The 12,952-nt window shown below is 44.3% G+C and overlaps 1 protein-coding gene across 5 annotated transcripts in view; it reads left to right on the plus strand.

The window, feature by feature from the left end:
* The window catches only part of RNF213 (ring finger protein 213), a 520,350-nt gene that overhangs the window by 459,329 nt on the left and 48,069 nt on the right, over window positions 1-12,952 (plus strand). For all 5 annotated transcript variants that reach the window (XM_040345008.1, XM_040345007.1, XM_040345006.1 and 2 more), the window contains 5 exons: window positions 8,146-8,240; window positions 9,415-9,574; window positions 10,589-10,763; window positions 11,143-11,237; window positions 12,354-12,608. In XM_040345008.1, coding sequence (XP_040200942.1) covers window positions 8,146-8,240; window positions 9,415-9,574; window positions 10,589-10,763; window positions 11,143-11,237; window positions 12,354-12,608 — 780 coding nt within the window. The remainder of the gene's footprint in view (window positions 1-8,145; window positions 8,241-9,414; window positions 9,575-10,588; window positions 10,764-11,142; window positions 11,238-12,353; window positions 12,609-12,952) is intronic.

Genomic DNA, 12,952 nt, shown 5'->3' on the forward strand with positions numbered 1-12,952 from the left:
TGATGGGGCGTTTTCTGCTGTCCAGCAAACACTTACCTCAAAGGGTCATTTACCTCTATACCAAGAGATGTACACTTTCAATGTTTCTACTTGGAACGTTCTTGTTTCCCTATCTGAACAAAGGAGTGTGATCTATTCTGGATCTGAAGGCTCACAATTTGTTCCTATGGGTTCAAATGTTCTGCTGGGAAACTATCAAGATAATCACTGCCTCCCTACTTCCGGATGATTGTTTGGCCTCAATACACAAATACACATCCTGGATGCTTACTTTCTGCTTCATCAGTGATCTCTGCATTTTTGAATGGACAATCAGCATTACCAGTTTGTTATCCTTCCCTTTGACCTGTCTACAACCCCCCAGCTTTGGCTCTGCTTCATGGTCAAAGTAGCGATGTTGTGTGGGATACCTTGACAACCTCCTATTAAAGGATCTGTCCCCCTTTCCCTGCCAACTTACAACAGACTGCGCAGCCCAAACTGCTTGATCATTGCCTGCATGTCGGTCTTGAACCTAATGTAGACTGTGCTGTAAACTCAATTTCTCTCTAGACTGTTGCAACTTAACATTTTGGCAGCATGGAACAATCAGACTTGGTCATTCAATCATCCAATGCAAGACTCTCCCTAGTGTGGTGTATTACCAACGCCGTGTACAGAAGCCCTTTCTTCTAAGTTCATGGAAGATTCTTTTTTTTTTAAATCCAACAAAAGTTTTATTTAGTTTGCAGAGGTACAAGGCATACAGAATCCCCTCGACATGTCGGGGACATAAACAAAAAATAGAGATAAAAATCAAGGCCATACTAACATGTACAGATATAGCAATCCCGTTCTGGAGGTAAATCCCCCCCCCCCCCCGCCATCACTCCGGACAGCGCTTTTGTGGCATCCGCTCCCATTCCAAGTCTCACCCAACAATAATACCCAGCAACCTATCCATCACCAAGTCCACCGGGGTTAGGCCCGGTACATCCAGCCACTTTGCCCATAGCTTCTCAAACTTGTGGGCATTGCCCCTGTGTTGGTATACCAGTTTCTCCATCCTCATCGTTGTCCCAATGTTGGCGATCCACTCAGCACGGGTCGGGGGAGCCTCAGCTCTCCAATGAACCATGATGAGTTTCCTCGCCTGGAACAACACCCTGTGAATCACTTCCCTGTCCGCCTCTTCCCATTCGTACTCCTCCAGAGCCCCCAAGAGACATGCCCTCGGGTCCTGTGGAAGAGTCACGCCAAATGCTGAGTTAATGGTACTCACTACTCCTGCCCAATAAGTGTGGAGTTTGGGACATCTCCATAGCATATAAATCAAATCTCCATGGTCTCTCTTACAACGTGTACAAGTAGGGTCAAGTTGCGGGTTCATCTTACTAAGTCTGCGCGGGGTGTAATAGGTACGTAACAGGATATACAACTGGGTGAGCCTTTGTGATACATTCAAGGAGCACTTGCCCACCGCCTGAAAAATCTCCTCCCACTGTTCCCCATCCAACTCTCCCGCATCCGCTTCCCACCTCTCTCTTATGCTCAGGGGATGCTGCTTCATCACATATTGCAACAGAATGGTATAGCACTGGGAGATAAAGCCTTTCGACGTCTCAGCATCCCCTAAAAGATCAAAAGCAGGAGTAGGCGACAGGCACCACTCAGAAGAGCGACCCTGCGCCACCACTGCATGCCTCAACTGTAGATAGGAGAAGTACATTGACTGCGGCAAGCCGAACTCCTCTCGCAACGCAGGGAACGTACGTAGCACTCCATTACGGAATATGTGTGTAAGGTGTGTAACCCCATATCTTTTCCATCTGGTCCCCGATTGCAACTTGGCCAGTTCAGTGTAGGTGTCATTTTGCCATATTGGACTGTATTTCGTGTATCCTTCCGCATTCTGAACATATTTAACCTTGTTCCATACCTTCTGGGTTAGACTAAAAGTGGGGTATTTCTTATGTGGTTTAGCAAAGGCCTGTGCCTCCAGCGCCTCAGGAATCGGACTTCTGCCCACGGTGTGCTCCAGGAGTTTCTGAGCAGAGGATCGCACCGCCGGCCGAAACATACCGACCAGCTGCTGCATCTGGGCCGCCAAATAGTATAGCCAGGGGTTTGGCAGTGCCAATCCCCCACTATCCTTAGGTCTCTGTAAGTGTTCTAATTTGATCCTAGGAGCCCCGTCTCTCCAGATGAGGCCGCGAAAGATACTATTAACCGTGTGGAAAACTTTCAAGGGGATGACCATGGGGGTGTTATGGAGGAAGTATAATAACTGTGGCATAAGTATCATCTTGATTAAATTCACCCGGCCTGCAACCGATAGCAGCAGGGCCTTCCAAGTTTTAACTTTGTCCCTAAACCGTAGTAACAAGGGGGATATATTGAGATGAATGAAGTCCCGTGGCTGAGCCGTGATCTGTACCCCTAGGTACTTAAAGGAGGGAGTAATGGGAATAGGGCACAAGGGATTAATTACCTGCGTGTTATCACCGTCCAACAAAAGCAAGGCCGACTTTGACCAGTTAATAAGTAAACCAGAAAATCGGCCAAACTCCGTGATCGCTACCATAGCCTCTCTAAGGGAGGTGTCCGTATCCCCCAACAAAAGGAGGGTATCGTCCGCATATAACATCACCTTTTCCTGCTCGTCTCCATAGCAGAAACCGGTGATGCGAGGGTTGGCTCTGATACTAATGGCCAGCGGTTCGATAGCCAAAGCAAAGAGGAGGGGGGACAGGGGGCACCCCTGCCGAGTACCCCTCCTCAGTGCAAAGCTCCCTGACAGGGAGCCAAACGTCCTTATTGCCGCCTGTGGCTGGCAGTATAGCAAGCGCACCCAGGAAATGTAAACCGGGCCGAACCCAAATTTCTGTAACACCGTCCAAAGGTAGTTCCAATCTATACTATCAAACGCCTTTGTGGCGTCTAAGGATAGTAGCGCCCTACTGCCCATATTGTCCGCCCGTGCCTGCATATTAAGGAACAGCCTCCTAAGATTGACCACCGTGGATTTATTGGGCATGAAACCAGCCTGGTCTCCATGCACAATTGAAGTTATCACCCCATTCAGCCGCATGGCCATCACCTTAGCCAGTATCTTGATGTCACTTTGCAGTAAGGAAGTGGGGCGGTACGCACCTGGGTCTACAGGATCTTTGCCTGGCTTAAGTAGCAGGACTATGTTAGCCTTAGTCATAGACGGGGGTAAATTCCCCCTTTCCCTGGCCTTGTTAAAGACCTTCAGTAATTGGGGGAGTAATACTTCAGAATACTGTTTGTACACCTCCATGGGCAGCCCGTCCTCCCCCGGGGCCTTGCAGTTAGGGAAAGCGCCGACTGCCCCCACCAGTTCCTCCACTGTGATTGGCTTATCCAGCAAAGTACGCTGGTCAGCAGTCAGTTCTGGGAAGGCCAGTTGGGATAGGTAGAGCTCTAGATCTCCCTGAGTGATGGAAGATTCTTACTATGGATGCAGTCTATTGGGCTGCGGAGCAGTCCTGGATGCCTTCTCAATGCAAGGGACTTGGTTGTTAGAGGAAGCTCCTGCCTTCCCCTCAACATTTTGGTGCTCAGAGTGTTTTAATTACCTCTTCAACACTGGACTCCTCTTTTGCGAGGACACCTGAAAAGAATCCGGTTGGACAATGCCACGGCTGTGATAGAAATCAGTCATCAAGGAGGCACCCAGTCACACTGCCTCAAAGGAAGCAAACTTGATCCTTTCCTGGGCAGAACTCCACATTCCGGCCCTGTCTCCCGACCACATCAGAGGAAAATTGGCAGGCAGACTTTCTCAGTCAGCTTCTGGATCTGGGGGAACAACCTCTTTATCTGAAAGTGTTTTCAAGCCCTTTGCCACAGCTGGGGGATGCCAGACATCCAGATTCAAAAACAAACTGGGCAGGTATGTTGTCAGGTCTAGTGCAGGGACCCTCTGGAATTTTCAGTGGATGCTCTGGTGTCCCTGTGTGATCAGTTCAACTGAATCTATGCCTTTCCACCCTTCCAGATTCTTCCTTGACTTCTTTGCAGGATCAAAATGGAGAGCATTCAGATGATTCTCCTTGCACCAAATTGGTCAAGGAGAATGTGGTACCCAGACATATTGAGACTCCTAGTAGACTCTTCCGTGGGTTAATGTTGCATCCTGCTTCTCAGTTTCTGGCTTTAACGGCATGGCTGTTGAAGACAGAAACCTGTCAGACTTGGTCATCTCCACACTCTTGAAGGCTTTGTAATCAACTTCTCTTCCATTGAACTTGGAACACCTATTTTGCTGTCAAGGAACTTTCTCCCTAGAAAGTACACCATGGTATTGAGAACCATCAAAAGACAAATCATGACCATAACCATTCATTCCTTATGTCCTGTTCCAAATAAAAATAAATTACACTGTCTTGATGTGGTACATGATGTGGGAGTTTACCTCTCAGCTATATGTTCTTTTAGGCAATCACATTCCCTCTTTGTATTTCTGGAGGGGTCTGCAGGGGTTTCCCTACTTCTTGCTCCATTATTGCTTTGTGGTTTAAACGGGTTATCATTTATCAAGCTTATGCTTTGAAGGATAGTATTCCCCTCTTCCCTGTTAAGGCAAAAATTACTAGATCATGAGCTTTTTAGCATCAGGCATTTGTGTCTAAGATTTGCAAGTTGGCCACCTAAACTTCTGTTCACATTTCTTAAATTCCACCAGGTAGATGTTCAGGCCTCCTCTGATGCTATTTCAGGTAAAAACTGCTCTCTTTGCCTGTCAAGTCTTTCTTTTTTAAATCAGAAAAGGTATTTATTGAAAAAAAAGGACCATACAAAGTTACAAACATACACATTACATTGTGCAGCAGAAAGAACACAGAGTACAGGCTTTATCCTAACGCATTTCTCTACTCATACCAAAGGTTTACAAAGCAAGGTATTCTGCCCCACACAACATTCTAGACAGTGTCATTCACAGTGCTGCACTATATCACATCCAATTATTTCTCCTTTTTTTCCTCAACTTAGGGAAACTTATTGAGAAACATAAAATACAAAACATAAAAACGGAACATAGAAAAGGGGGGGAGAAAAAAAAGGGGGGGAAGTGTCACAGCTCCTATACAGGACACATCTGTAGTCATTCAAAGCCATCTGTGTTGCAAGAGGAAAACGGTGGCAGTACTGCAAACACCTGTCACCACGCATAAAAAAAAAAGATTCAGGTCTCGCTTTCACCGGGTATAGTCATTGCAGAAGCCCACACCACAATAAGTCATGTACACCACAAGAAGATCACCCTCTCTGCTCACCCATTGTTTACATCACTCACCCAACCTCTACATCAATAGTCGATCCATCACCAGGTCAACCAGAGACAGGCCAGGGGGTATCTAGCCAAGGTGCCCACAGTCTGTCAAACTTCCCCGACCGACTCCTATGCTGATATATACATTTCTCCAAACGAATGGTGTCACCCATTTGGGTAATCCATTCCCTCACCGTTGGTGGCTCAGTAGCCTTCCAATGCCTAAGAATAAGTTTGCGGGCCTGAAACAGGGCCCTAGTTATGGCCTGTTTTGAATTATCGTCCATGGGGATGTCATCCAAGACTCCTAGTATGCAAGGTTTCGGGTCTGTAGGTATGGTAGTCTGAAACACTCCGTTAACTGTGGCTAAAACCCCTGTCCAGTATAGGTGTAGCTTGGGGCACCTCCACAACAGATGGATTAGGTCCCCATGATCTCATACACATCTGGGGCAATTAGAATCCGCTCTGACCCCCATTTTACACAACCTGTCGGGCATATAATGTACTCTAAGTATAATGTAGAGTTGTGAGAGCCGCTGGGCCACATTTAAGGAACAGAGTTGTACCACTTGGAGCGCCTCCTCCCACTGCTCATCCTCAAACACTCCTACATCTCTCTCCCACCTACTTGAAACTGGGATACTTCAGCCATATATTTAAATATTGGTGTTTGTGAGATAATCCAAGGGTCCCCCCCTGACTGCGCCCTCACTGCGTGTTGCAACTGTCTATAATAGAAGAGCATTGACTGCGGGAGGTGAAATCGCTCGCCCAGCTCCGGAAAGGGAATCAGTCCACCCACCGCAAAAATGTGTCTCAAGTGTGTGACTCCGCACCTCCTCCACCGCGCACCGCAATCCAACGAGAGCAACCCCTCGTAGTACCCATTGGCCCAGATCCAGTCTAACCCTGGGGGGTTTATTTTTAACCAAAAAAGGACCTAAGAAGAGTTGATAATCCTGAACATTTTTAGAGGGATAACCATGGGTGTATTGTGAAGAAAATATAAATGCTGGGGCATAAAAATAATTTTTATGAGATTAACCCTGCCCACCAGGGACATCTTAAGACGCGACCATATTTTGACTCTATCTCTAATTCTGTTTAGTAATGGGGTCAATCTGGACCCTTAGATAATTGATATAAGTAGACACTGGCACCCTGTGTATCGACCGCTCCCCGCCACCCTGAGCAGCATCTAACAGCAGAAGTGAGGGCTTGGTCCAGTTAATGACGAGACCCGAGTAAGTCCCAAACCTGCCAACCACTGCCATCGCCTCCTTTAGGGATTCATCTGTGTCTCCCAGAAGCAGCATGATGTTGTCCGCATAGAGCATAAGCTTCTCCTGAAACCCTCCATAGTTAAAACCCCTCACTCTTTGGTTTGCCCTAATCAAGGCCGCCATAGGCTCAATGGCAATGGCGAAAAGGGGCGGGGACAGTGGACACCCTTACCGAATGCCCCTGTTCAGGGTAAAAGATTCAGAAATGTGTCCCGCCTCTCTAATTACCGCCCTGGGCGAGCAGTATAGCAGCCGCACCTATGACAGAAACCTTTCGCCAAAGCCAAATTTGCCCATGACAGCCCAGAGGTACCCCCATTCTATGCTGTCAAACGCTTTGTGGGCGTCCAGGGATAGTAGGGCCCTATTCCCCATGGTTTCGGACTGCATCTGAAGATTTAAGTAAAGTCTACGGAGATTAATGGCCGTGGATTTTTGGGGCATAAAGCCTGACTGATCCGAGTGAATAATAGAGGAGATGACCCTGATGAGTCGGAGAGCCAGGACCTTTGCTAGGATTTTAATATCACTCTGTAGGAACCCGGGTCTAGTGGATCCTTACCAAGTTTCAAAAGATGTACGATACTAGCTCTAGTCATAGATTCAGGCAGGCATTGGTGTTCTCTAGCATAGTTAAGGACCTTCAACAGACGTGGTAGGATTGGTCCCCTGTATTGTTTGAAAACTTCCATAGGAAGACCATCATCCCCGGGAGCTTTAGAATTCGGGAAGAGGTTAAAGGGCTTCTTGTAATTCCTCAATTTTTATAGGAGATTCCAAGAGAACCCTCTGAGAAGCCGACAGACAAGGTAATTCCACACCCTGTAGATATTCCTGTAAATCATCGGTCGAATAATCCACTCGGGACCTATACAAGTCAGAGTAGAATCTAACCAGTTCCTGCATAATAAGATTAGGGGTGTTTACCAACCTTCCACCCACAGTACATAGTGCACCAATGGACGGAGATGTTTGGGAGGCCTTTCTGTCAAGTCTTTCTTAACTTGTTGTTATGGACGCATTGTTTACTGTGTAGACCTGCGTGGCAATGCAAAACCCACTTGATGCAAGCAAAATGATGTTGACATCATTTGGATGTTCCTTTGTATGCATGAATTTGTTATAGCAGGGATCCTCAAACTACGGCCCTCCAGCTGTTGTAGAACTACACATCCCATGAGGCATTGTAACAAACTGACATTCACAGACATGACTAAGCATGATGGGAATTGTAGTTCTTGAACAACTGGAGGGCCATAGTTTGAAGACCCCTATGTTATAGAGTCAGAGCTTAGACCACAATTACTTCCCCCTCCTAACTAAAACTTGCCAGCCCACTGCTTCATATCTGATTAATACTGCTGATACCTGTACACCACCCAAACTAAAAAGGAAGGGAATGTAGAAAGGTGCAAGTGCATAATTATATTAGAGGCAATGTATTGCAGAGATGTTGTTATCGTTCTAATCCCTTCAGGAAAGGAACCCACTTATAACTAATCATCAAAAGTTTGTAATTCGCAACCAAATATAATTTTTTCACATAGGATGCTTTCATAATTCATTGTCATTTCTAAACAGTGTGGTCAGCCAATGCAGACTAGTCGATGTCTAGATTGTGGTGTCGAAGTTGGAGGCCAAAAGCATGCACCCGTTCCAGGATTCCTGAGAATTCAGTATGTTTGTGTTTTTCTTTAATTCTTTGCAGTCCTTTAATTCGTATGATTACTGACTAAATAAGATCAAGCTGGCATGAATGTGAACACCTTATAAAATAAGTCCTGTTGGTAGCCAAATTTCTGCTCTACTCCAGGCAAGGAGCTAAATACATATTGGAGGAATTGTGTTACCTGACAAAAGATTTGCTTTTCTGTCCAGTTAGTTGGTGATCCAGGCACCTCAGTGATCTTGCTTGGTGAGTGTTGCCTGCAACTTGTCTTTATTGAGCAGGTTGCTGCAGAAACTCTTGTGATACTGACGGTTCTTTGGGTTACTGTTTCAAACTGACCACGCTAGGCATGGAGGCATGCCACTGACATGCAGGTTTAGGAGATATTCATTTTACCTACAGGTAAATCACCAAGCGGGGTATACAACTGCTTTAACTGAAAATTACAGTTTTTAAAAAATTATTGTATTATAGTCGACTTTTTAATTAATATCATGAATATGAATTTGTCAGCCATTATTGGCATCTTTTGAAGCGGTGTTAAAAATCCTGCTGGCTGCATTTTTAAAGCATATTTAGTCAGTTAAAAAAATGCACCTCCCCATTGAAATGCATTGAAAACTCAGCAAGAACGCATAAAAAATGCACCAATATTGCGTTTTTGATGCATGTTTTGAGGCACGTGGCCTAAGAAAAAAACATCATAAGCATGGTAAAATTGCGGCAAAATCTCAGGCGTCTTCGGCAGCTATTATCTGTGCTTTTTTTTTCTTTCGGCACAACGCTGAAAACCCTATTTTCGCCAGTAATTTTCAGTGGCTGAAATTTCAGTTCATTACTACTGTGCAGTGTAGTAAAGCCTTACTGGCTTACAGGTCCATATTTTCCTCACCCATTTTACAGTACAAGGGATCACCAGAAGCTAATAACAGATTCTAGCTCTTATCATTGTATTTAAAATTACATGAAAAGTTGTCTTAATGAACACATAGCTGGAATAAATTGTATTCCTTTAGCGTTATCTTGACTTCTATTATATAACTTTTTTATAGCTTCACAATCTAAGCTCCCTTATTTGCCAGTTTCTTTGTGGAGGGTCAAGCCCTCACAGGCCTAGAGCTTTTAGTTATTTTAGTAAAATTATCCTGGCTACGTAATGACTTCTTTTTCTTTTATAACAGGCAGGATGTAGACCGAACACAGACTGGACATGTGTTGGGGGACTCGGCTCGTCAGGGCCCAGCTGTTGCACCAGACCGAGATATAGCGGCCCCTGCCTTTATTTTACTAAGGATGATAACGCATCTGGCAATGCTTCTGGGATCAGAAGAGGATAATCAGGTATGATGCTGAGAAATGCACTTAAATGTGGTCATAATGACATTTTCATGTTTATAGTCACCTGCAGGTGCTTCTTGATGGACTATCTTGGGGAGGGGGGAGTGGAGTAGTGTTTACCTGAAAACAATACCACCAACCATGATGGCATGCTCCTTCCTGCTCCACAATATTCACATAAAGGCTCAGGCATCCAAAATGTTTGTCTCAGACTGGATCTAAAGAAGTCCTTCGGTATTCATCATGCATGCCTGCCTAAATGTCTTATTAAGTCGTTGGCACGATTTAAAGCTGACTACAGATCATGATAAAATGGGCCTTATGCAAGTGTTTGTAGAAGGGACTTTTTCTGTTGCACAATTAACCAATTAAGACGGCTTTTGATTGTTTGTAATGTTGGTAAAAATAATAAATGGATAATCTTGGTTGTTATGAGCAATATAGATAGTTTCTTTCAGACAGGTTCAGTCATGGTGCCCAGTCTCATTTGACAGAACCTATTTTTACTACTGAATCAAATCTGTGGGCAATCCTTTCTGAAGAAAAAAAAGTAAAAACTGATGTGTATAGGGCAGGAATTGCTCAAACCGGACTCCTAGGAGTCTCTGTATAAGATGACCAGATCACCTCAGCTCTAATTAATGTTGAACTGACATTGTCACTTAAAAAATGGAATAAAAGCTCCCTGCAATAGAAGCCTTTACATTCTCACCTTGCCAGCAGTTGAAGAGTCTGAACTCTTCTTTCTTTAAAGGCTACCTCCTACTACATAGTCTTTGCCATTTGACATTTTCAGGAGTGCAGTGGTTCTGTGTGATGGATGGAATATAATAGGGACGTTGGGGACAGTGAGGGAAACCATTGAGTGAAGTGGGGGACTAGGTATCAAATACACCCAGAAGGGTGTCTCACGTGGAGGTTTTGCCAGATGCTGTAGTCCTTCAAGGAGAATGTGAAAAAATAAACTAGAGAATATTAAAGTTGCTGACTTTGTATGAACTATTTTCTTTGTCACAGAGCCTGATGCACATTGTGAAGCCACCAGTTCAAGATGTTAGAAATTTCATTTTCCGTCACATTGAAAGAGATCTGGAATATCTGAAGAACAGTCTTGGAAAAAGCACAGATGACACCACAACTGTTGTACATCTTGTACTTGACAAAATGTTGAACCCTCAACGGTCTGGACAGTGTAAGTAAGCTTTATTAATAACTTTACAGTATCTTTCCAGCTGTTGGCATTGCAACCAATCTGAGCATTATTCGTACCAACTGGATAGTTAATATGCTTATTTTTTTTTCTTCAGTTTTTTATAAACTAAATAGGGATAGAACATTTGTCAGGTTGTTATTGCTGTCTGGGTCTCTGTTATGGTGGTGTACCATCACTTCCTGTCCTATTAAACAATTTTTCCCAGGCAAAGGGAGGGAGTTCTCCAGAGTTCGAACAAAGCCAGGAAACCTGAAAGAAAATCAAAGTATTCCTCACTCTATGTAAAAAATAAAGCTTGGTGAAATGTTTATTTAATGGGGAAATCTTCATTAAAAATCTGTACTCATTTTATCCGCAGGGCCGGTCAACTTTGATGATGTTTGGTCAACCAAACAAATGAGGAACAGCTGGGAGAAGCATTTTGCATCAATGGTCATTACCCCTGTGCTCAGGGTAAGGAATGTGTTTGTATTTGTGTTTTAAAGTGTTACTAAACCCAAGACCCTGCATTCACTATATCTGACCTTCCACAGTACACAGAACATGGAAATGCAATCATTTTAGTAAATCTAAACTGCCAAATATCGTTTCTCATCAGCAGTATATAGCAGTCTTGAGACTTCTACCTGCCTGATTAAAGCTGGTAGGAAGAGTTTTCATACTGCACTGGCTGTCCTATCAGGATGCAGGACCCCTGACCTTCTGTCTGGATAGTGCTGATTGGCCCTGTGCTGATCACATGCACGTTGCTGTCTTGTGCTGTCTAATCTGTTCCTCTCTGTGCTGTAAAAAAAACTGATTGATCTTGCCTGTTCCTGTGGCCCCTGTATTGTGCTGACCACAGAAATCATGGCTGCTGATCCATGATTACCCTGGTCAGGTTACGTGTCTCTGTCATTCCGCTGCTCTCCTCTCTCTCCCCTCCCTTCCTGCCTTGCCAGCTTGTGTGTGAGTGTCGTCCCCATCACTTTAACAACTCTTTAAATTTATGTCCTGCTTTTTTTGTTTTGTTTTTTACCAGAATTCCTTTATACGCTTTCATTGCCAGCAACAATAATTTTAATAACAGCTTCACCTTATAATTGCATGCTCATCATCCCTTGTTAAATGTGACATCCACAGTGCAAGAGCTGTGAATGTGATCTGTCAGCCAGTAGGTTACCAATGAAATTCACATTGTGAGGGAACAGAAGCATGCTTGCTGGCACTGGAACCACTTCTCCGGAGTAAACTGAGAACCCCAACATTGATCACTTCCTGTGGGTTCACTGTGCTAGACAAATAAGGGCTCGTTCACATATAAGGTTGCGGGGGGGCGCTCTCCTGCCCGTTTTTATATACTGTTCTGTATATCCTCTGTAATCAAATTTATACTTTTTATATATTTAATCGTGTTATGCCTACAAAGTCCATCTGCCAACTTACCACTTTTAACAATCTACTTGTGGCAATCGGTGCGACGCCGCAAATTCGGCGTTGCATAGATTCGGATGGTGCTATTGCCGGCAATAACCGCCGTTTTGGCATGCCATTTGACATGCCATAAATATATTGTTTTTATGTTTTCAGAGCTTAGACAGAGACCTAATGGCTGTGAACAATTACATCCGTCAAGATGAGAGAATTAGTTCCAATCCTGTAGTGAAGGTGGTGTATGGTGACCCTCTGATAAGTGGAGAGAAGATGGACTTGCCAAAGCACAGTAATGTGTATTGCTCTAAGATATGGAGCTGCAGAGAACGGATCTCCATTGAATATATTCTACATGCCGTCCAGCAGAATGGAAAGGACACTCTGCCTCTACTCTGGAAATTCCTGGAGAAGGTAAGTCCTTGTTTTTGCTTTCAGTATGATATTTTCAAGATATAATTCACAATTTACTAGGGACTAAAAAATACAGCACGCCATACCTGTTCTTATGGTCAAGTGCTCACAACTCCCCATTTTTTGCCAGACATACTTTCTCATTATCAGACTAGATGGAGCATGATATCCTAACACAGGATTATAATGGGCAGTTCATAAAATGTATCTTTTGTGGTCTAACTGAAGAGCGTAGTGTGCAAGATACAAAGTTGAGACATTTGCTACCCCCTAAGTAAGACCCACCCAGCAGGGAACGGGAACTTACAAGGGGGCATGTTGAACCACAACAGATAGGGACATTG

Source organism: Rana temporaria, chromosome 3, assembly GCF_905171775.1.
Source record: "Rana temporaria chromosome 3, aRanTem1.1, whole genome shotgun sequence".
Lineage (NCBI taxonomy): Eukaryota > Metazoa > Chordata > Amphibia > Anura > Ranidae > Rana > Rana temporaria.